Source organism: Rhizophagus irregularis, chromosome 3, assembly GCF_026210795.1.
Source record: "Rhizophagus irregularis chromosome 3, complete sequence".
In the NCBI taxonomy this organism is placed as follows: domain Eukaryota; kingdom Fungi; phylum Glomeromycota; class Glomeromycetes; order Glomerales; family Glomeraceae; genus Rhizophagus; species Rhizophagus irregularis.
The window spans coordinates 1,828,740-1,852,688 of record NC_089431.1 but is presented as its reverse complement, the minus strand read 5'-3'; the positions used below and the strand labels follow the sequence as shown (position 1 = coordinate 1,852,688).

General features: G+C 28.4%; 3 protein-coding genes across 3 annotated transcripts; all 3 read right to left on the bottom strand.

The window, feature by feature from the left end:
- Positions 1-1,429: 1,429 nt before the first annotated feature.
- On the bottom strand, positions 1,430-2,692 carry OCT59_020466 (uncharacterized protein; the record flags this gene model as incomplete). Its single annotated transcript, XM_066149206.1, has 1 exon — positions 1,430-2,692. One exon carries the CDS (start codon positions 2,690-2,692, stop codon positions 1,430-1,432), a length of 1,263 nt encoding a protein of 420 aa, XP_065990142.1.
- An 11,312-nt stretch (positions 2,693-14,004) lies between these two features.
- Positions 14,005-16,342, bottom strand: OCT59_020465 (uncharacterized protein). Its single transcript, XM_025309393.2, has one exon. It carries the CDS (start codon positions 16,291-16,293, stop codon positions 14,113-14,115), a length of 2,181 nt encoding a protein of 726 aa, XP_025175435.1. The 5' UTR covers positions 16,294-16,342; the 3' UTR covers positions 14,005-14,112.
- Positions 16,343-22,681: 6,339 nt separating this feature from the next.
- Positions 22,682-23,857, bottom strand: OCT59_020464 (uncharacterized protein; the record flags this gene model as incomplete). Its single annotated transcript, XM_066149205.1, has 3 exons — positions 22,682-23,265; positions 23,342-23,535; positions 23,676-23,857. 3 exons carry the CDS (start codon positions 23,855-23,857, stop codon positions 22,682-22,684), a joined length of 960 nt encoding a protein of 319 aa, XP_065990141.1.
- Between the last annotated feature and the right edge of the window lie 92 nt (positions 23,858-23,949).

Here is a 23,949-nt window from a genome sequence, read left to right as displayed (position 1 = left end):
AAGCTCTAGCCCTATAAAAAATGTTGTCTGATAAATATTCGGAATGGGGTCGATTTCCCGAACACTCGCACGTAATTATACAATATTTGTTACAATTTAATACAAGATGCAGAGATTGAGAATTTTCGACCACATAAAAAACGTACAATATCATGATAATTGTTCAATATATGTCAAGTAAATGTTCGGAACGGGGTCAATTTTCCGAACAAAAAACCGAACAGTGTTTGGACAACTTTTTTTATAGGGTAGTATTACGAATGAATATTGTGTAATAAAATTCTAAAAGTAAATACTCATAATTGATAAATACGAATTTTATAGAAAGAACGGACTGAAAAGTAATTTATATTTTATCGAATATCGAAAATAAATTATTCTGTAAAAAGAACTGATATTAGTGAACATAAGAGAAAAGTCTACTAAATTTATTATTTGAACCATTTAATTATACGTGTCGTCGGAATTATCTCGGCATTTTGAATCCCTATAAAAAATTTTTCAGAAAAATGATCACGTGTCTGAGTTTCTTTCGGAACAAAAACTAGAAAAATGATCATTTATAGGAATTTTTTCAATTTTAGTAGTAGCGTAGTTTTACTCCTAGCATAGTTTAGTTCGAAGGGTGAGGTTCTGCATTTGTGTGGAATGAGATACGTAGTTCTACTTACCTGATTAGTTTGTGCAAAGCTTCGGCCGCGCCTTCTTTAAATGTAACAGATAACGTTCACTCCTCTTCTTGAAATAAAATAAAATAAATAAAATAAATTTATAGGAGAATTTTTTTTATAGGGAATATGGCATATATTGTTAATAAATACATATTAAATAATGCATATAAATGGATTCCTTTTTTTGTATCGCATAATCTTCCTATTTATGGTATTTGAATTATGGCAGTACGGATTACGTATACAGTAAGCTCTATTTGGCGTAATTAATTTCAACGCTAAGTATACGTTTAGCTGATAAGAAACGTCGAATTTATGTAAAAGAATTAAGCGAATTAAATATTAATTATTACAAAGTCCTGAGAATAATAATTTTTATTTTTTCTTATAATGCCGCAACAACAATATTGAAATTTATTATACAAATGAAGTTATTAATAATCTTAATTATTGAATATCTTACAAATCTATAATTAATACATAATATTTTTTTTTTAGATAACCTTCCACTCATAATTTAAAAATTGATGTACTGTAACATATATTTTTTTATCTTAGGTATTAAACCTTCCACTCATAATTTAAAAATTGATTTAAAATATTTGTACATATATTTTCCCTTAATTATATATATACTCGACTAATAATTATCATATAAATTCATAACATTATAAAATTCCTTATTTTTGCATATTATCTATAAATCCTTTTAATATTTTAACCTTATATGAAACATATTTTACTAAACCGGAATAAAGTTAGTAATTAACTTTATTTTTATTATTATTATAAATGAAATTATTCCTTGATAAAATTTTATTCAATTCAATATATGCACCTTCTATTCCATTATCTAAAGCTTTTTTATACCAAAATATAGCTTCTTCAATATTTAATCTAGTTCCTATAGCATTATAATAACAATAACCTAAATTATATTGACCTAAATCACAACCATCAATTGCAGATTTTAAATACCATTCAAAAGCTTTATTATAATCTTGTACAACACCTTCACCATATTCATAACAATAACCTAAATTATTTTTTGACATGGCATGACCATTATTTGCAGATCTTGAATACCATTCAAATGCTTTATCATAATTTTGAGATATACCTTTTCCATCATAATAACAATAACCTAAATTATATTGACCTCTAGCATAACCATTATTAGCAGATATATAATACCAATCAAATGCTTTCTTATAATCCAAATTTACACCTTTACCATATTGATAACAATAACCTAAATTATTTTGACCTTTAGCACAACCATTATTAGCAGATTTAAAATACCATTCAAAAGCTTTTTTATAATCTTGAACTGTACCTCTTCCATAATAATAACATAAACCTAAATTACATTGACCTCTAGCATAACCATTATTAGCAGATTTGAAATACCATTCAAATGCTTTCTTATAATCCTGTGTTACACCTCTACCATATTGATAACAAATTCCTAAATTATATTGATCAATTGGATCACCTTTCCTAGCAGATTTTAAATAATTAATAACTAAATCACTTAAACCATTTAAATTTCTTATATCTAATATAATATCTTTATAATAAAATAATGATAATAAATATTTTCCAATTATACAATTAATATTTTGAAGCATAATAAAATCATCATTATCATCATTATTTATATCTAATAAGTTAAATTTATGATCCAAAGATTCATCATTTTTAATAGCCAATAAATAAAATTCTAATGCAATATCTTTATCAATATCGCAATCGATACCATATTGATAAAAAAATCCAATAATACTAGAAAACCAAAATTCATTTTCTTTATGATTTTTCATTAATTCTAAAATAGTTTTCGTATTTTTAATATTTATAAGTTCGATTAAAATATTTTCAAAATTATTAAAATCGTTTATATAAAGAATTTTTCTATAAAAATCTATTAAAAATTCTTTTAAGAAAATTTCATCATTATTAGAGATATTTGAACTTGACTTTTGAATAATTTTATCGTTTAAAGGAAAAAAGTATGACATTGTAATAAAAAAATTTTTTAATGTTTTACAAAAGAGAGTTTAAATGGAATATATAAATTCTACTAACCAAATTAAGGTAAATAATGAGCTACTAATTTTGGGATGGGACCGGAAATTATTTTGATTTTTAGATGCAAAACTATAAAAATTTTTTTTTTTTTTAAATAATAATAAAATAATATATCTTGTATTTAAAATAAATTTAAAATTTTTTCGGTCAGAGAATTATAAATTACATATTTTTATTAAGTTAGTATTAAATATCATAATTTTATTCTCGGGTAAATATTATTCCAATTTAAAAAGAGTGATTAAATCGCTGGAAAAAAAAAAATGAAAAAAAAAAACTGAATTCGTAATTTGCCGTCATTTCATAACATGCATGATCGTCAAAATAATCCAAACCTGTTGAAAATCATAAATGTAAACAATGAGAAAAAAATCATTCATTTTATTATAGGTTTCAGCATATGAAACTTCAATTTTATTCCGTAAATTACCCGAAAATCAATTCATTATACTGTTAACCGAAAATATTCCGACCGTTTTCTGCATAATAATTATTATATCTCTTTGGCTAAGTTTCTTTGTGCAACTTTGCATTATGGCTACATATGATCGACGACAAAATGAAAATTTTTTTAACTTGATTTGTAATGTTGTATGATTTACTTGTATGATTTACTGTTTGATAACACCAACAGTTATTTTTTGAGTTGAAATCGAAAATTTTCCAATCACATTCATAAATTTTTATGAAATTGTGGAACAAGTGGCTTATCTATGTGCGAATTGATAACTGTTATACCACGCTACTATAGAAACTTTTCGTTTTCACCCGCCAATACTAAATTAGTAATAGCTATGAAAGCGATTAATTAAGTTTACTAATACGAATGTTTAGTTGACGAATAATGTGCAGCCATTTGGAAGGGGTTTTTATATTCATATAAATTCATTCAAGAATGATTTGTAATTCAGTTATCATGTGAATCGTTGATCAAAGATTGCCCGTTAAATCGTTCAATAAGCATGCGATTTTCACAAATTTCATACTAAATTAATTCGTAATCAGGATAATATTTTCATTTACTTTTTTTTACTATACTTTATTTCTTCTTTTATCATACAAAGTTAGAAATTTTCTTCTCCTTTACCTTTTTTATAGATTTTGAAATCAGGTTTTACTTCGAATGATATGGAATGAATTCAAAACTAAGTAGTTGAATAATTCATAGTATATAAGGGTCTTTTCCAGTAAAAGAAATTTCTATGGTTAAATCCGGGTAAACAAAAAAAAAATTCAATTGGTAAACTTTTATAGTATATAATCGAGCGCTCTTATAATATTTAAATGTATCAAAATCATTCTTTCATGTGAAAAAAGACTTTAGAAATTGGGATCCAAGTTATTTGGTGCTTTGGCTCGTGTAGCTTCTGTATGAATCAGAATATAGGGGTAACGGTGGGGCTGTTGTCTTCGAGCGACCTTATGATAGTTAGTTAATGAAAATGTATCTATGATTCTATGATTAGTAACGCTTTGTATAGTTCGATTAATTCCTATTCATATGAATTCCATTAGATATAAAAGAAAAATGATTGATTGGCGGATTTATTTATAAGATTATTGAATATTGTTCGGAAAATTATTCTCCCAAATCCTGATGGTGTTACTGAATCTTTTTTTATATCTTGACCAATTCATTTTATCAAATGTGAAGAAATCTTATTTTTATCAATTAAAATGACGATTTTCTAACGTAATAATTTAAATTAATTTCTCTACTTATTTTCACGTATATGATTATGATATACAAATCACAAATAAAAAAAAATTTTAATAATAAGTTAATTCTCTATTATCGCCGTTTTCAAAATGATGTATTCAGTTAAATTGAATAAAAAAAAAAGAAAATCGAAAACCGGACGAAAACCGGACGAAATATGGACAAAAAACGGACGAAAACCGGGCGAATATTGGTATTCGAATATACAATCACAAATAAATTACGTATACTATTTTGAAAACGGCGATAAAATATAACAAAAAATTTTTATGAGAGCATTTCCAATACTTTAACGAATTTTGCATGTTTTTTTTGATATTTTTGAGCATTCAATTCTTCGACCTTAAAATTAATGAATACATTTCCCGATTTCTACTAGGTTATGTATTAAAAAACGCTAGTTTTTTAATTATTTGTTTTATGATTTGATTTTTTACATTATTTCTTTTAAGAATATGTCTTAAAATTTAATATGGAACTTAAAGCTAATACTTCACTTTCAAAAATAATCTGCTTCATGGATTAAAAGTATTCCTTATGAAGTTCTTATATCGCTCAAAGTAGGGATGTATTTAATGCTGCATCATTTCATAGAAATTGTAACAATAAAGGAGCCATTATTTGGATAGCAAAAATTAAGTTAATTGGAGACTTTATTGGAATGGAAATAGTTGGAAACATGCTACTATTTTATATTGCAATAGAAGAATTTTGGATCTAATCAATCAAGTTATATCATACAACTTAGATTTTTAATGAAGAAATTTTATTTGAGATTTAACGTACATGTATAAAGCATTTTTATTATTAATATTTTAATTTCTCCAATTTCACATTTTCGAGCTTTAGTAATAGTAATACAATATGCGTGATAAAAAATAAATTACTGAGTTTCAATCTTGTGATATGTGTATGCTAAACGATAAAAAGTTCCGTCACGTGATGTGTCCGAGTTTATTGGCTTTATCTTGTGTAACATCTAACTAGAAATTTTTCGTCAATAAAAAAGATTAAAGGAACTTACATTTTTATAGTAAAGATAGTGTTTGTATTTAAAAATAACTTTTTAACGCTTTATTGAAGAAAATTTATATTTTTACACATATTTTACATATTTAATAAGAAATAAAATATTTATATAAAATATGAAATATGAATTTGTACTGTTATAAAAACGCTTATAATTTCATCCAGCGTTTATAAGAATACTTTTATAATCCACATATGCCAAAAAAAAACTTATAGAATTATGTACATAAGAATAATAATAAAAAGGATAAGATAAAGGAAGATAAAGAATTTTTTTAAAATAAATTGTTTACAAAAAAAAAATAAATAAAATAAAATGAAGAAAGAATCAAGTTAGGTGGGATACCTGTTCACACGATTTACAAAAAAAAAGTCAAGTCAATATTTCAAAAAATAAACGGAGTATGAAAAACAAAATATATTAAAAAGTCTACCGTATTATCACTATCTTCTCCACACACATCACAATACCAATCTCCTCTGTAATATTTTTTTTCCAAGTCATGTCCTTCAAAACATTGAGGTGTGGCAAACTTACTACACTATTCATGGATCCCGATACGTCGATCAAGAGAGCATAATCGATCGCAAATTTGCAGAGATTTCTGCGTCTTTGAACCTCGGCCCATGATGCAGATTAGTTACCGACTAATCGAGAGTCAAGAATACAAGTTCAAGAAGGTAAAAATCTTTGACGGGAAAGTGTATAAAGTTGGAAATGCTAGCCATCTGATTTTGTTTTTAAAAACATTGAAGAAGGATAATATTCAATAACGACTTAAAAATTAAAATATCGAAACATGCCTTGCTTCAAAGGAAATATAACGCTAAACTTCTCCAAATAAAATAAAAAACAAAGAATGACATACCTATTCCATTTTCGTTGAATCTACATTGTCTCCAACCCCAACAATTCCTTTGTAAATAGTCGTGATATTTCTTCAGAATTTTTTAAAACTTAGACTGCTATTATTGTCATCACCATCAGTCACGACAACCAAAATCCAGGGACGAGAACGATCACCATTACTATGGAAAGTTTTTATGACATTAACTATACTGTCGTAAAGGCGAGTACCACCACTAGCAACGTTACTTAATCCGTTAAGTGAACGATAAAGTGATATTTCATCTCTGGTGAAGGATTTGAATAATTGAAAGAACGTGTTAAAAGATATAACATAATTCAGAGAGAATCATCTTTCCCTGTCTTATTACCATAGAGTCATTAAATATTGAATGCATCCACGATCTAATCCATCCCGGTGTAAATTCTTTGCAAATTCGTTGCTCGCCTTGATAGCACAGTTTATTTTGTGTGCTTTGAGTGGTTGCTTTTGCAATTTCCATTCTTTAGTCGGCGTAATTAGTTATGTTAGTACAAGAAATTTTAGAAAATATTATGGTTTAACAGCTAAAATTTTGTAGAGAGATTATTTATTTATAGGAACTTTTTGATTTATTGAATTTATTACTTAAGAACTGTAACAAGCTTTTGGAATTATTTCTAATTAAGGGATTGAATTGCATGAATGGCGTACCCTTCATACCCGGTACTGTCCAAAATCCCGACACTTTTTGTCACATCCATGTCACGTGATAAATATGTGATATATATTACACACAAGCACCATGGCATCGAGACCATAGTCACCATACCCTAGAAGTATACACATGTAATGAATAAAATTTTTGTTAACTTCGTATAAATAATCAGCAGAGTCTAAAAGTCCAGACATCATTCAATTTGTATTTCTAATAAACAGGTGATCAAACAACTCTATTTTATTACTTTGATTTTTACCTGAAAATGACAAAATGTGTGTACATATTTTTTTTTTTTGTAATAAACATAAATGAATTCAGTCTTCCGAAATTTGTATTACTATTTTTGTTGTTTGGATTAACTTTAATGTTAATAATGATTGAAATTTAAACACATTCCTAATATACAAATTGTTTGTTACTTTATTACAGCCTCATTATGTTTTATGACCTTTGTGTGCTAAAATAATGTCTTTAGAGTTGTATAATTTAGTGTTTTGGGCGAAACCGAAACTAAAATTTCGACGAAACTTCCGAAACCTGGCGAAATTTCTGAACCCAAATCGAACTTTTTTTGCTTAAAAATATATTAAATTAAGCTAATTTTAGCAGATAAATTTTAGTCAACCCTATAAAAAATTTTATCCGTTATTTCTGTAAAAACTCCGTAAAAATGAGCCTTTTGCGGATCCATTCACGGAAAATATAAATAATTCGATAAATTCCGTGATATAAGGTTATTAATTCCGGAAGTATGAGCCTTTACGGAAAAAAGACGGAATGTAAAAAACGGATCGACTTTTTTTACAGGGAAAAAGTTCTTTCTAAATAGATCTAGTACTAGAAATTTATGTAATTATGTATGAATCAAGTAGTTTATTTATTTATTGTATGAGAAATAACTAGTCAATACATTTTGTTTTATAATATAATTCTTCTAACCCCTTTACTTGATTTCGATTACTTGCTTGTCACGTGTGTTAATTATGTTGCATCGCCTCGGGCTTAAGTGTCCTGCAAAAATCATGATAAGTATTCCAGTGAAATTATGTATAATTTTATTAGTAAACTTTTCAGTTTATCCTTTTAATTAAACACTAATTCATGAAAGATTGATTAAGTATTACTGAACGGTTCCAGAAAACCATTACCCTGTGAAATTGGCTGCTCACTAATATGAAAGTTCATAGTTACAAATATTTAATATTTGATTAAAAGTTTTTTATAATTTTTTTACGCATTATTAAAATTATAACAAATCGGTTTATCCATCAGATATCTGTCAGATATCTGTCAGGTAATCCATTATCTGGATAATAAAAACATTCAGACTTTTGATGAAAATGCTGTTACGTTTAACAGAAATTCATCTATAGGAAAGATTAGAAAGAAGATAACCATTCATACGTATATTTTAAACTCAGTAAAACAATAATTGCTAACTTTGAATTGGCAGGTTGTTTATTGATTCTAATTCATTTTCTTTAATTATTAGTAATATCTTATTAAATTATTTAAATAAAACCAAAAAAATCACTTATTTCTGTAGTTTCAAAATAATATTATAATATGTGTAAAAAAAATTATCCAAAATAAAAACAATAATCTTATCTTGAATCGAATCACAAAGAAAAAAATAATAAATTTAAAGACTACAACATTATTAGAATGTCGAGCAATTATAATAAATAGCCTTCTACATCAATTATGCAGAAAATGACGAAACAGATTCGTCAAAATAAAGTTTCTAAATCTTCGAGCATCGTAGATGATGATGAGGTTGTTGGATTATAATAAATAACCCTCCATTTGTGGAATTAAACTGATCAAAGAATATTCGTTATGTGCGTAAGCTTGAAAAGGTGTAGGGAGATCTATAAGTTGCTGCTTCGATGAGGTTGAAGCATTGAGAAATGTAATTCTTATAAGGGATGATACTGTAGACCTCTGGAGTCTGTTTGTTGATGAAATATCTGGCTTGTGGATGAAGAGCGATGATTCGACCAATGATCATGTAAGGCGTCGTGTGTTGCGATACCTTATCATGAGTTGATTTTTTTTGGTACTAGATCTTTTGGATCGATATATTCTCACATATTGTCGCAAACTTTTTCAATTCTTCAATACTTTTTCTGTAAAAAACTTAGATATTCAATGTTTCGGACGAAACTGGTTTGCAATTGGCGCCAATTTAAGTTTTGATTTCAGCTATTCCGAAACTGCCTAAACTTGCGAAACTAAAATTGGCACGTGCATGATTTATTAATTGGTCTTAACTGAAACAATTGTTTTAACATTTATTATTTATTATTTTAGTTTTAGCTAGTTATTACAATTAATAAAGTTTAAATGACCTATGTTTAATTATAGTTAAAGTTAACTTTTGTACACAATACGCATTTGTTCTTATTAAATAAATTTTAGATCTACTAATGTTATTAAGAAATTTACTAGAAATATTCCATAAATTATGTAGGTTAGGCAAAATTTCGTCAGTTCTGGAACAAACATAAGGCTAAGTAAGTACCATTATGATAGGACCAATAGGTCCTAATCTAAAATCGTATTTCTACATTCAGTATGTACACATTGTACATCTACCATCAGACGTAAATCTATTAATAACACTTTGAGCCTGTTCAAAAGGAAAGATAGCATTTTGGGCCTACGAGATTCCAAAGAGTCATATATTCTTTGCCTACTTGAACATTCTATATGAAAACAATGGGCATAAATCATACGTCTACAAATATACAATGTGGTGTTAGGACCAGCCTAAGTAAGCGTTTGGCGAAGCTAAAGTGGGTAAGTTGACTCTGCAGCACCATATAGTTTTCTATGAAGTGACCATACAGATGGTGGTTGTATGGTATACTTGTAGTGACCATACATACGGTAGTGACCAAAGTGGTATACCATACCTCGGCCACCCTTATGCTCATGACCACCTTATCGCAACTACGGAATAACGGAGACTAGGTAACCTTCGTCTCAACATCCAAACCTACTAAAACGCCGGGACCATAGTACTGGCGTTTTTATGTAAAAAAAAATAAAAGAAAATGCCAAAACCCATAGTTCCGGCATTTTTATGTAAAAAAAAATTAAAAAAAAATGCCAGAACCATAGTTTCAGTGTTTTTTATGTAAAAAAAGTTAAAAGAAAACGCCAGAACCATAGTTCTTAAAGCTTGTCTACGTAAGTAATTGGCGATTTTTCCTCTTTTTTTATCTTCACCATTTTTTTCCACTTGTTCAATATGAAAACAATGGATATGTCTACAAATATACAATGTGAGTGTTAGGACCAGCCTAAGTAAGCGTTTGGCGAAGCTAAAGTGGGTAAGTGACTCTGCAGAACCGTATAGTTTCTATGAATTGACCATACAGATGGTGGTTGTATGGTATACTTGTAGTGACCATACATACGGTAGTGACCAAAGTGGTATACCTCGGCTACCCTTATGCTCACGACCACCTTATCGCAACTACGGAATAACGGAGACTAGGTAACCTTCGTCTCAACATCCAAACCTACTCACCTGCGATGATGGTAAATTCTGATCTCGCTTCTTAAAGCTTGTCTACGTAAGTAATTGGCATTATTGTTGCGATTTTTCCTCTTTTTTTTTATCTTCACCATTTTTTTCCACTTGTTCAATATGAAAACAATGGATACGTCTACAAATATACAATGTGAATGTTGGGACCAGCCTAAGCAAGCGTTTGGCGAAGCTAAAGTGGGTAAGTGACTCTGCAGCACCATATAGTTTCTATGAGGTGACCATACAGATGGTGATTGTATGGTATACTTGTAGTGACCATACATACGGTAGTGACCAAAGTGGTATACCTCGACCACCATTATGCTCATGACCACTTTATCGCAACTACGGAATAACGGAGACTAGGTAACCTTCGTCTCAACATCCAAACCTACTCACCTGCAATGATGGTCACTTCTGATCTCGCTTCTTAAAGCTTGTCCTATGTAAGTAACTGGCATTATTGTTGCGATTTTTCCTCTTTTTTACCCTCACCATTTTTTCCCACTTGTTATTATATAAAAAAAGCGGAAGGATTATATATAAATTTTTTACTTTTTTTTGTAGTTTTTTGTATAAAGGGTTGTTTGAGAATTTTTTTTTTTTTGAGAAAGAGAAAGAGTTTTTTGAGAAATTTAGTGCGTAAAAATGATTTTTATAAAAAAACGCGTAAGTGATTTTTTTTATCATAATCTGTATGACTCGATATACTCGATATGACATATCAGCTTTATATTGTATATATTTATATGTCGTAATCATTGAGCAAAGTATTACTCATGTGAACATCAGGACATCAGGAGTTTACACCGGACCCAACATCGTTATATCGGAGTTTGATATAAGATCGTAATTATTTAGTAATCACTAGTCATGACACGCTGTCACGCTTCTCTACAGCAGAAGTTACCTCCGAATAATATATAGCTTTTTCATATAAAAACCTCGAATGAGTCATTTTTTTTTTATTTTCTTATTCCAAAATTCTTATCAAAAGTTTCGTAGCGGTCCGATAAATATTTTTTTAATATGGGGAATGCTAATATATAACCATTTATTTCTAGAGTCTATGTAAATTATTATCTAAAAAAGATTTTAAACTGCCAAAGAATGTAATATATTCATGTGGCTACTTAAATGGGGAATTTTTCATTTTACCAGTTATTAAGTTAGGGTTTCATATAAAGTTCCAATTCCGGTAATCTTATAAATATTTTTCGTAAAGCGTTGATAATAATATATAATAATAATATATAATTAAAAAAAATTCTCATGACTGCAAATTTTTATAGGGAAAGATAGTTATAAAAACTTTATGAAACAAAAGAAAGGTACGATTTCGCTTTCTCCAATCTCTCATACACTTTATGAAAATTCAAATATAAAGAATTTCATGTTTTAAAACTCCCTTTACTGAGAAAAAGGATTGTTAAATTCACTTAAAGTATTTGAAATCCTGGTATTTTTCAATATACAATAATTTTTTAAAAGCTTAAAAATATAAATGAAATTTTCTAACATTTTCTTTTATAGGAAACAAAATTATAACCGTAATCAAAAATGATGAAATTATTGAATTAACTTAACGAAAAATATCTTTGGATATGTTATGGAATGTTGTGATAAACCCGATCGTTTGTTTAAATCAACTAAATTTCTTCTTCAATCCATTTATTTTAGAAATAATTTTAAAAAGAGATGATTTTTACATTGACGAAATCATTTTTTGGGAAGCGAGGCATGTAGATAGCATCCTGTTATTCAACAAAATGAGCAAAATGAATTAAGCAGATTTATTTCATTAGCTATTTTATCATATATCTGATATCGGTGGAAGATAATTTTCTCTTAAAAGTATATCCTTTTAGAGTAATATTACCAAATGATTCGATCAATAACATATTTGCATATCATACAAATAATCTCATCGAAAATTACTCACGATTCAGTTATAACTAAAGAAGCAATGCAAAATCGCATATCAACATTTTGATATTGTTGGGCCGCCTAACTATCTTGTAACAGGCGAAGTTCAAAGATATTTTTCTTGGGAAATTACAAACGTATGAATGGCTTTGATATTCCCCGTCATATTGCTGGTTTTATAACCGTATTCGAAAGAATTTTATAATTCTTATTGCAGCAATGATTTATTTTAACTCTTTTAATCACAAAACTAAAAAAGTATTTTCAACAATTGATTATATTTTTAAATTAATTAACGTGCGGAGAATTAATAGTATATTTACATCACATATTGACCACAATGTATTATTAGTATTTTAAAGGACCTATCATTTCTTTTTTATTGATAAATGCGAATAAACATTGTAATTTTAAAATTGACACTCCGATATGGGTAAGTAGAATTACTAGAAAAGAAGAAGTTATTCCACGTTTACTATAGAGACAAAAATATGTGACGATTAATTTAACGTTCGTTGTAAAGCAACTAAATTATAGATATTTAGATATTCCTTTATTTGAATCATATCAAAGGATAGATGTTTACCCTACAATTCAACTACGATCTTATAGACTTCTATTGTAATAATCTCATTTATCTCCGAAATCAAAATAATCTTAATTCTTCGATATCATGAGTACGTGTTTTGTTCTCATTCAACCCAATATTTTCTAGAATTAGCAGCTATTAATTCTGTTCTTGTTTCTCCCTGCAATTCTTTTATTATGATACTGATGGTTTATCTATTTTTGAATATTATAATTTTGAAAAATATAATATATGTGGGCGCGAGATTTGTGAGCAAATTTTCACTCTCTATAAACACGTGACTTTACAGGTCAAGTGATTTTTAGAGTAGTGACTTAAGTTAGTTGTAATGGATCACATAAATTTCACACAAATAAAATTCGTTAATAAACTGTGCAACACCTTAATAAATTTGGTATAGCGGTATAACAATATTTAAATTCGAGTTACGAGCTATAGAAAATTTCCTTTAAAATTCGTTATCAAGAAGTATGACTTTTCTTTGTTATATCAAGTTATGTAATATGAGAGTGAACTGTATTATGAGTTAGAATATTTCCCTTAATTTTGCTTTTAGTAGACTTACTACTCTCACAAAGCTTAACGCTTTTTAATTCTTTATCTACGCCTATTATTTCCATTTCTCGCTGTCGTCTTTTTTCAGTTTATTTAGATACTGTAACAAGAAGTTCATATTTAAAGAGGAGTTAGAATTATAAATGTAAAATATATGGAATGTAATATGATATAATAATAATTATTTTTGAGTTAATTATGCAAATTTTTTGGTTTTTTAATTCAGAATTGTTATCTTTTGTGCAGCAGCGAAATTTAATATTAACGTTAATTTAATCCAATAATAATAATAAGGTTTTAACGGCTGTAGAACATGTGTGCTCAAAAATTTTATGATCTGAAATAATAAATATTTGTTTATTGAAAAAAAAAACTTTATTTAATATAAAATTCACTATACAAGCATTTCGAAATTTTGTACAAATTATTATTATATAATTAATTACGTATGTCTTTGGTTCATATTTACATTGCCACCACGTCCACGCCAACCACGACCACGACCACGACCACCACGCCCTCCACCACGCCCACCACGTCCACCAATCCCGCCAATCCCATAATTATCATTAATAATATTAATGTTATTATTATTATTATTATTATCATTCCCTCTGGATGTAAAAGAAAAGGAATGTCTTTTATTTTCATTCTCCCTTATATTTCTTTCACCTGGTTGAAAAGTCAAAAATTTCACGACTCCATATTTCTCTATTTCAGAGACTTTATTATTTTCATCATTTAACCAACTATTAGGAGTAGGAATATTCGCTTCATTTGTTCTCCTTAGATAAAATAATTCATTATTTGTATAAGGGTTTTGGTGATATTTACTTGCTTCACTATCTCTCACTGCGTTTGTTAGCATGTCACAAATTTCTGATTCCCAATTTTTTTCTGGTAATGGAAAACCAATCACTTTAAAAAAAACATTCCAGGTTTTTGCCGCATAAATTTCCTTGATAAGAGAAAGAAGAGAATTACTCATTTCGTTTGAAGGGTATCCATATCTTCTATCCATATCATCTTCTTTTCCTTTAACCATATTCATGAATGCAATTTGAAACATAACCAGTCGTAATGAAGTTCCACTTTGAGTAAAAGTTTCTTCCACTCTATATTTAGAAACATAATCTTCTGGTTCAAGAAATGCTAATCCAGGAACTTTACATAAATACCAAACTACGTTACGTGATAATAATTCTTTCAAGAAACAAGGAACGAATTCAGACCAGGAAACATTTTTTGCTAAAAAAAAATAAATCATGAATTCTCCTAAATCAGGTGTCGAAGATTTCTGACGATTTCTTCTATCTCGATTAAATGCTTTAACTTTATTTTCAGCTTCGGTAATAATTTCAGGAAATTGTTTTGATAACTTTAATAATAGATGCAACAAAAGACAATATCCTTGTAATGCTTTCTCAGAAGCTTTTAAAACTTTTGATCTTGAAGGCTGGCCACTTTCATCACAAGCTTTCATTAGGGCGACCACAGTTGTATTCATAAGACTAGGAATTGTTTTTAGAATTGCTGAAGAATTCCATGGTTTTCCAATTTCTCCACGTAATGCCATTAAGGAAGATTTTATTATAGGTAAAGCACGATTGAAATGGGTTTTATTTAACACTAGAGGAAGAAAATTCGTGAAATTGCCACCCCAAATTCCTTCTCGTAAACCATGATCTTTAAATGCTTCATATGAGAAGAGATCAAATTCACTTATAGTAATTTTTCTTTTATCAATTCGTCCAATAGCATTTACTCCAACTCCAAGAACGCATTCTCTAAAAGTTTTTCTTAGAAAAAAACAAACTAATTGTCGTCGAGTTAATATATTATAGAATTGAACAAGAGTACGAATACGTGCATAAACATTCGACAAGACCACAATATCACGATCCGGTAAAAATTCTATAATATGTAACCAAGCATCATCATCTAAATCATTTACCGTAGTTGTTGAAACGTATGAAGAATCTTTCACGGTAATATTTTTTGGGTTTACCTTTACGCTAGATAATATACTGGAACAACCGGAATCCATCTCTTTCATCTCTTTTTGTAATTCCTTATCAGTAAGGATTGGCATTAAAGGTTTAGAAGCTTTCAAATCATTATAACCACATATTTTACATTCAAATTTTTTTACAACTTTTTCAGAAGTTGTCCTAAAATCTTCGTGATCGGAATTAATTTGTTCTACAAAACCAAACTCCTGTTCAACATTATTATCAGAAAAGAAGCTTAATATTTGTAAAAAAATATATTTAAGTAAATAACCAGGAGTATATCCACCATTATAATAATCAGAACTACGATGATGGTGAGCTTGTAATATATCAGCACAAATAAACGTTCCGAAAACATTAGGATGTCTTACTGGTGTTTGTATTGTAACAATAGGTGCTATTTGAGGATAACCCTGTGGTATCTTAACATTATAATGTAACCTTAAGTTTTTATATGGTCCTTGATGGAGAGTTAATATTAAACACATTGAAGTTATATCATTTTCGTGTAACTTCACTTTGATTCCTTTGAGTGGTTCATTATATAATTCAACTATTTCACGTTTTAAACGTGGTAAACAAGCTGTATTATCTTTACGAATTTGCGACATTGTTAATATTAAAAAAGTAAATATAACAATTCTCGTAAAAAAGTAAAATTAATATTATTTTTTTTCATATACCCTTATATATGAAAATGAGCACTTACCCCCATGTAACCATGTGATCACTCAATAAAGGTATCGATTTTCAGTTTGAAGCTGCGCATAATGGACATGTACGTATGCACATGTAATAAACAGTCACTGCGTACAACAATGATATGTCGCGGCTAATCGTCACAAATTACGCCTACATTAAACTTTATTTGGGTGAAATTGAATGAGAGTTGCATATGAAAATAAATAGAAACAATAAAACATTAAAAAAGAGTTTAATGACAATACAATACTATTATCGAAGAGTAAAGGCATGTTTATTGTAAGTATTTTGTCATACAAGATAATTGTGGTTACATTTATGTTACACCCATCATTCGGATGTTTACTGATTTATCTTACAAAAAAATTTTTTGTTTTCGCCAGCAAGCAAAATATAATACAATATATGAAAAAAATTAATAGATTTTAGGTATACTGTATTAGCTAATGTTTTAGAGGCAAAATCTTACGTGACACAAATTAAACATTTTTCTTGGATAAAATTAGTATTATATGTATAATTGAATATTATTGGTTAAAAAAGATCTTACCTGGGGTGGAGCCCATGAAACTAATATATGTCACTGCCCTGTTTGATTAAAAAAATGGTACTTGAAAAAAATAATAATCCATTAATTGGCGATTTGTCTCAAAATCGGCACTGCGTTACTAATAAAATTCGGGGATAATAGCGATAATAAAAAAAAAGCGGTTTTCACATCTTACGCGCGGAATAGATTTCCACCCATTTCACAAACAGAAGTACCATAAACTTTTACCTGGTTCTAATAATAAAAATATTTCAAAAAAAGTCTTTAAAAACAACTTTGAAAGCTAAAAATTATGTTTTTAATGTAAATAACGCAATATAGCAAAATAAAATATTGAAATTTCCTATATTTTAAGGTGTAAATCAAACGCGCGTACATTAAACTCATTATTTTGCGTATGAACGTATAATTTTTTTTTTTCAAATTCTTTTTTTTCAGTATTTTTTCAATATATCATATGACTTTTATTTATAGTTAATATGTCGTCTATGAAAATATCCTTTTTGAAGATTTTGTTCTAGCACAAAATCGGCCCCGAATTTTATTAGTAACGCAGTGCTGTTCTTAGACATACTAAATGTCAAAAAAAAAAACTATTACCGTGTTATTACCGTGTTATTTGTAAATAACTCGATGCTAATTTATTAATTTTTTATTTTATATATTTCGTTTACTTTATATTTCGTAAAAAATTACATTATATACAATATTTTTAACAGTATTGATATTAATAAAATGAAATTTTTACTATCTTTAATTAAAATTATGATATATAAAATTGAAGAGATACTCGGACTATTTATATAATCGAAAATTTTCTAACTATATATTTTATCTTTCTAGTATCTACCAAAATTCACTATACTTTTTGTTAAAATATTCTAAGCTACTAATTCTCGGTGAAACTAACAGTAATCATATCATCTAACATGTCATTACTATCAGGATTTTCTTTAATTATATCTTTTTTTCCTGCGATAAAACTTTCAATAGCAGTATAAATACCAAAAAATATATACCACAAACTTGCCCAGAATAATAAAAGTGAAATTGGGTTGACAAATTCTGTTAATAAATAATAAATAATGTAGAAATCTATTCCACTTACAAGATAAAATAATATAGGTCCAATTATGTTGTTATGTAAAAAAAGAATTATAATTCCTAACACGTAATTAATAAATAAATATGCGTTTAAATTTAACTTAATTTTGAATTTAAATTTTAAAGACTTGATAACCATTACTATGGAATAAATAGATAAACCAAATAAACCAAGCACCGACAAGACTAATATTAGAATTGAAACTCCTAAAACGATCATTCTTACAGTGTTTGATAGGAATTGGCAATTGTAAATCAATACCGCCATAGCGATTACTACCATTATACAGGTTGATGCTATCAAGATGATGAATGTAGCGCTGGGACCTTCCGATTTGTAAAGTAGTACAATATTAAAAATAAATAATGCAAGTATTCCTAAAACTAGTACCAGCAGGAGTATAAAAGTTGTTGTTTTTTCATTTATTGGTAAACCCTTATATTTTTTATAAATTAACGGTGCCACTAAGATCACTGTTACTAAACAACTTGAAATTATAAACGTTATTGTCGTACCGCTGAGACCTTCCATCGCATAAAAGAACATACATGGAAAAACTAACATATTAAATAATATTAAGAAATTAAAGATTATTTTCCTAAAATCTCTAAATTTTTTAATTGGAATCATTGCGGTTATGAGTATTATAGTGATAACGATATAAGGAATATATTTCTTCAATTCAAAATTAAACATGTCAAAAAGTCGTAATCTTTCTGATTTAATAGGGAAGATCGAAAAGCAAGCCTCTACGAAAAGAAATTCCTGGCAATTTTCGTCTGACATTATTGTTATATATTACTTATCAAGTTGAAATTTCAAAATTCAATAGTGATAAAATTCGTTAAATTATCTGCTGCTTTTATAATAGAATCAAAAAATGTTATCACATGATGATTTCTATATACATATTTGTCTTTACGCACGTGTCACATTCTTGAAACATTCTTTCAAACGTCCCTCACTTTTAAGATCCGAGATAAAATGTAGTGTTAGACGGTACAAAACTACGAATTGGTAGCTAAACAATAATTATACTAGGGTACAAAATGGCGGATTGGAGTATATTTCCGTGTGTTCAATGCCAAGCACCATTCCTGTTATAGAATTTCAATCTTCTTTGTTTGTATTAATTTGGAAAATCATTTATGAATTTTATGAATACAAAATCAAGTGTAATTAGTTGATGTTGTGTTCAGCGAATAGAACTTTTCTTGAACGAATAATATCCTAAAATTAATTCGGATTATCCTACATTGTATTCCGGATAATTTTAACCGATTAACCGGATCTGCCAAGATTATTCTAGACTAAATATATAAATATAATGATCAACGTGCAAAACTTTATGCAGAAACACTTCCAAAAGGAAGACTTATTAACAAATTCTAGAGTATATCACTTCCAAATATGTTAACTTATAGAATTTCAAAAGAACATTCACTGTGTAGAATGATAATATTCCAGAAAAAGACTTGAAGATCGACACATAATCGGTTCACAGACCCAAAATTTTCTTCAGTTGAACTAGAGCGGTTTTGACTAAACGCCAAAAATATCTAGGAATCGGCTATTACCGGATGCGAATAGTTACTGAAGAAATGTTGAAGCTTAACATAAACTTATTTGAAAGACTAGGAAATTAAATAAAGGTTCAAGTCAAAAACAATAGAGGTTTGAAACTCTACAGTTGAATATATAATCGGAGCAAAGAAAAAAATCATTCAACAGATCCAAAAAAAATTTGTATTTGGGCGTAATCAAACATTAGGGTAAACTTTGTGCTGCAAAAGTTGAAACATCAGGTTCAATTGGCAATATTATTTAACCGGTATGTATGAAAGCATAAAATTTATGAACATTTTATACCTTTAACAGCTACATCATCTTTAAAACGTTCGTTTCGCAGTTCGGATGATATTTTAACCTTCATACCAAATATATCAGATTTACCTCCACAACAAGATCGACAAAAATATTTGGAAGCACCTCTCTTTGAATGGCTTATTTTAGATTTTTAATCGCTTTATCTCCCTATAAAAAAAGTAATAACCTTATATCACGGAATTTATTGAATAATTTACATTTTCCGTGAATGGATACGTGAAACGGTGAAAGGATCATTTTACGGAGTTTTTACAGAAATAGAAATAATGGATAAAATTTTTTTATAGAGGATCTCCTCCATCGTTTTATTAATGCATTAAATGAAACTTTGAAAGCAATATATCCATGAAAATTCAAATTCAGTTTCACCAACCTGCGACCTTTGGACTTCTTGCAATAAGCTAGGATTTCTTGGTATCACATGCCACTTTATTACACCAGATTTTGAGATGAGAGAGTTAACTTTAGCTATTAAATCAGTATCATGCCATATCTACATATTGGAGACGCTACTCAAAAGGTATTAAAAAAGTCATTTTGAATAGGATCATTGATCAAAAATCGTAAACCTTAATATTTATTATATGTTAATTAAAAAATATTCGAAACTGGCTTTAAAATCTGAACAGATTCAACTTGTGTCTTAAATATTACATCCAATAATACACGTATATCACATCCCTATGAAAAAAGATCATCCAATTTTTGTGCAATATTTGTTCAAGTCCGTGCGGAAATCATACAATTATTGCAGTTTTTTGGATAAAAATGGCCATGTCGATTTTATAGTGTATTGAAAATGTGCGATCTTTGTACAATTGAAAATAAACTTAAATTAAGTATACAGAAAACGTTCAACTTTTGTGCAATAAAAGTTTAGGATATAAAAATTGTGCGATTATTGTACAATATTTGAAAATATACGAAATATACGTTTATTTTAGTACAATCGTTACAATTGTACGATGGGAGATCATTTTACTTTAATTGTGAATTGTGAATGTATTTAAAAAGTAATATATATGACTGTTTACCTACAATGTATTTATTTTAAATTAACTTATAATTTATAATAATATTAGCGATCAAGTTATTTTATTATAACAGAACCGCGTTTCTATAATATACATTTAATATCATTTAACCCATTTAACCGTAATTCAACCATATTATAATCGTGTATCAAGTTTTTATATTATAGTAAAACCGAAAATATCTGCAAACATCACAATAATCGCTTCATCACGATCACCTTTTCCGTCTCTATAATTACTTTTTCGATCACTTCCTTTACTACAATTACTTCCTCCTCCACCACAATAACCGCCGCCGCCACCATATACACATACCATCTGCAACTACCATCACGCTCGCGTTATTTCCTTATCCACCTTCGTCACATTCTAAATTTACTTAATTTTTTTACCTTTCCTTAATAATCTTTTATAATAAATATACTGTATTAATATAATTAATTAAATAAAAAAATTTAATTAAATAAAAAAATTTTTTATGCAATATGAAACTTATTTTATTGATTTTATTGATTTTATTATATACTGTATTACTAAGCAAGTTTTATTATAAAAAAAATTCTTAAATAAAATAATAAATAGAAAAATACTTAGAAATTCATTATTATTCCAATTTTTAATAAAAGATCTAGAAAATTAAACTTCGTCGTTGATATAAACTTCGTATAAACTTATCATACATAACTTGGTGCTGTTTTAATATCGCTGAATGATACATGATACCTATACCTTGTATACCTTAGTAATATCTCATTATTTTCGTTTCCTTTAGCTGTTATTTTATTCTATAAAGTTTACCAGTTTATAAAGTAACGCGCCTTTCGGATTGCTGTTACCTCTCATGTACATACTATTTACTAACTAATAGAAACAAGTTTTACATCAAGTATCGTCGTTATTCATGTTTAGATCTAAAACGATTAGAGATTCTTAGTATTAACGCATTTAATTATTGGTATTAACGAATATTAACGCATTTTATTATCACTACTATTCCTACCGATCATTATATAAATGTAATGTAAATTTTTTCATGTTTACTTTTTTTACGAATTGCGAATTAATAATATTAATAAATAAAAAATATTAAAAATAAATAAAAAATATTAAAAATAATATATATGAAAATAAATATATAATTTTATAAAAAAATTTTTTTTTATTATATTGGTTCGACCCCAATCGAACGTTTTTTAAAAAAATTAATCCGACTCGGACAAAAAAAAATAGTAATCAAAAATTAATTCGACCCCAATCGATCGGACAAAAAAAAATAGTAATCGAACATTTTTTAAAAGATTAATATCCGACCCCAATCGGAAAAAGAAAAATATTCGACCCCAATCGAATATTTTAATTAATCTTTTATTATCCGACCCCAATCGGAAAAATGTTCGAGAACATAACATGATTCAGAAAATAATTTTTAATCTAACTTAAAAAATTAAAAAGATTAGAAAAAAGTTAAAAAATTAAAAAATTTAGAGCCAAGGCTCTCTTATTTTAACATTATTACAACTCATAACCATATGATCGTCCGCCCAGCAATTAACGCAACGGCCTTTGTACTCTTTCGGTATTTGAGTACAAGCGAAGATGTAATGATTATCATTACAATAATAGCAAACAGCTCCTATTTTTATTAATTTAAAAATTTTATTATTAAATAATTTATAAAATTTACTTTTACATTAAATTAATAAATTTTATTACCCGTTGATTCAAAACATTCGCGCTGTCGGCGCTGCATACGCTGCTGGCGTTGCTGCTGCCGTTGGCCGTTGCTGCTGCCGTTGCCGTTGCTGCTGCTGCTGTTGCTGCTGTTGCTGTTGCTGTTGCTGCTGTTGCTGCTGTTGCTGTTGCTGTTGCTGCCGCTGCTGTTGCTGTTGCTGCTGTTGCTGTTGCTGTTGCTGCTGTTGCTGCTGCTGCTGCTGTAAAGGCCAGTATGATGGAATTGATGACTGGTGATATGTTGTTGTTGTTGCTGCTGCTATTGTTGTTGTTGCAATAGCTGCTGTTGTTGCGGTTGATGCAGCAGTAGTTGTTAATGCGGTTGGTATTGGTGGTGTTGTTGATGCGGTTGTTGATGCGGTTGTTAATGCGGTTGTTGATGTAGTTGTTAATGCGGTTGGTATTGGTGGTGTTGTTGATGCGGTTGTTGATGCGGTTGTTGATGTGGTTGTTGATGTGGTTGGTAGTGTTGGTGCAGCTAGTATTAGTGCACTTGTTGTTGTTGGTGCGGTTGGTGTTGGTGTTGTTGTTGCTGCTGTGGTCGTTGCTGCTATTGTTGCTGCTCTTGCCGCAGCTATAATAATATAATAGAAGTTGTTTTAAAGTTAAATATATATATATATAAAAAAAAATTTTATTAATTTTATTACCAATTCCGAACGAGGATACTCCGAACGAAGGTACTCCGAACGAGGGTACTCCGAACGAGGGTGCTCCAAACGAAGGCGAAGGTACTCCGAACGAGGGTGCTCCAAACGAAGGCACTCCGAACGAGGGTGCTCCAAACGAAGGTACTCCGAACGAACTAAACGTAGAAGTTCTCCCACTTCCAAATACTGGTGGTCTGTTTATTACAAGTCGTCAAAAAAACAAAAAATGTATTTTAAGATTATAAGATTATAATTAAAGATTTTTCTTTTATTTATTTATTTATTTATCTATTTTTTTACTTTATTTATTTCTTTTATTAATTATTTTACTTACTGCAAGTTATTAATAAGCGCGTTAAGCGTCGTTTTATGAATAGAGTTAGTTCCTTCTTTAAACTCCTGCATTGTTGTTTGATGAGCAAATAGAATATTATTATTATTATTATTATTATTATTATTATTATTATTATTATTATTATTATTATTATTATTATTATTATAATTATTGGTATTCATTTTTTAGAATTAGAAGCGAGGTGAGAGATACGAAGAAGGTGAGAGACGCGAGAAAGGTGAGAGACTTGAAATAAAATCCATTTTATTTTATT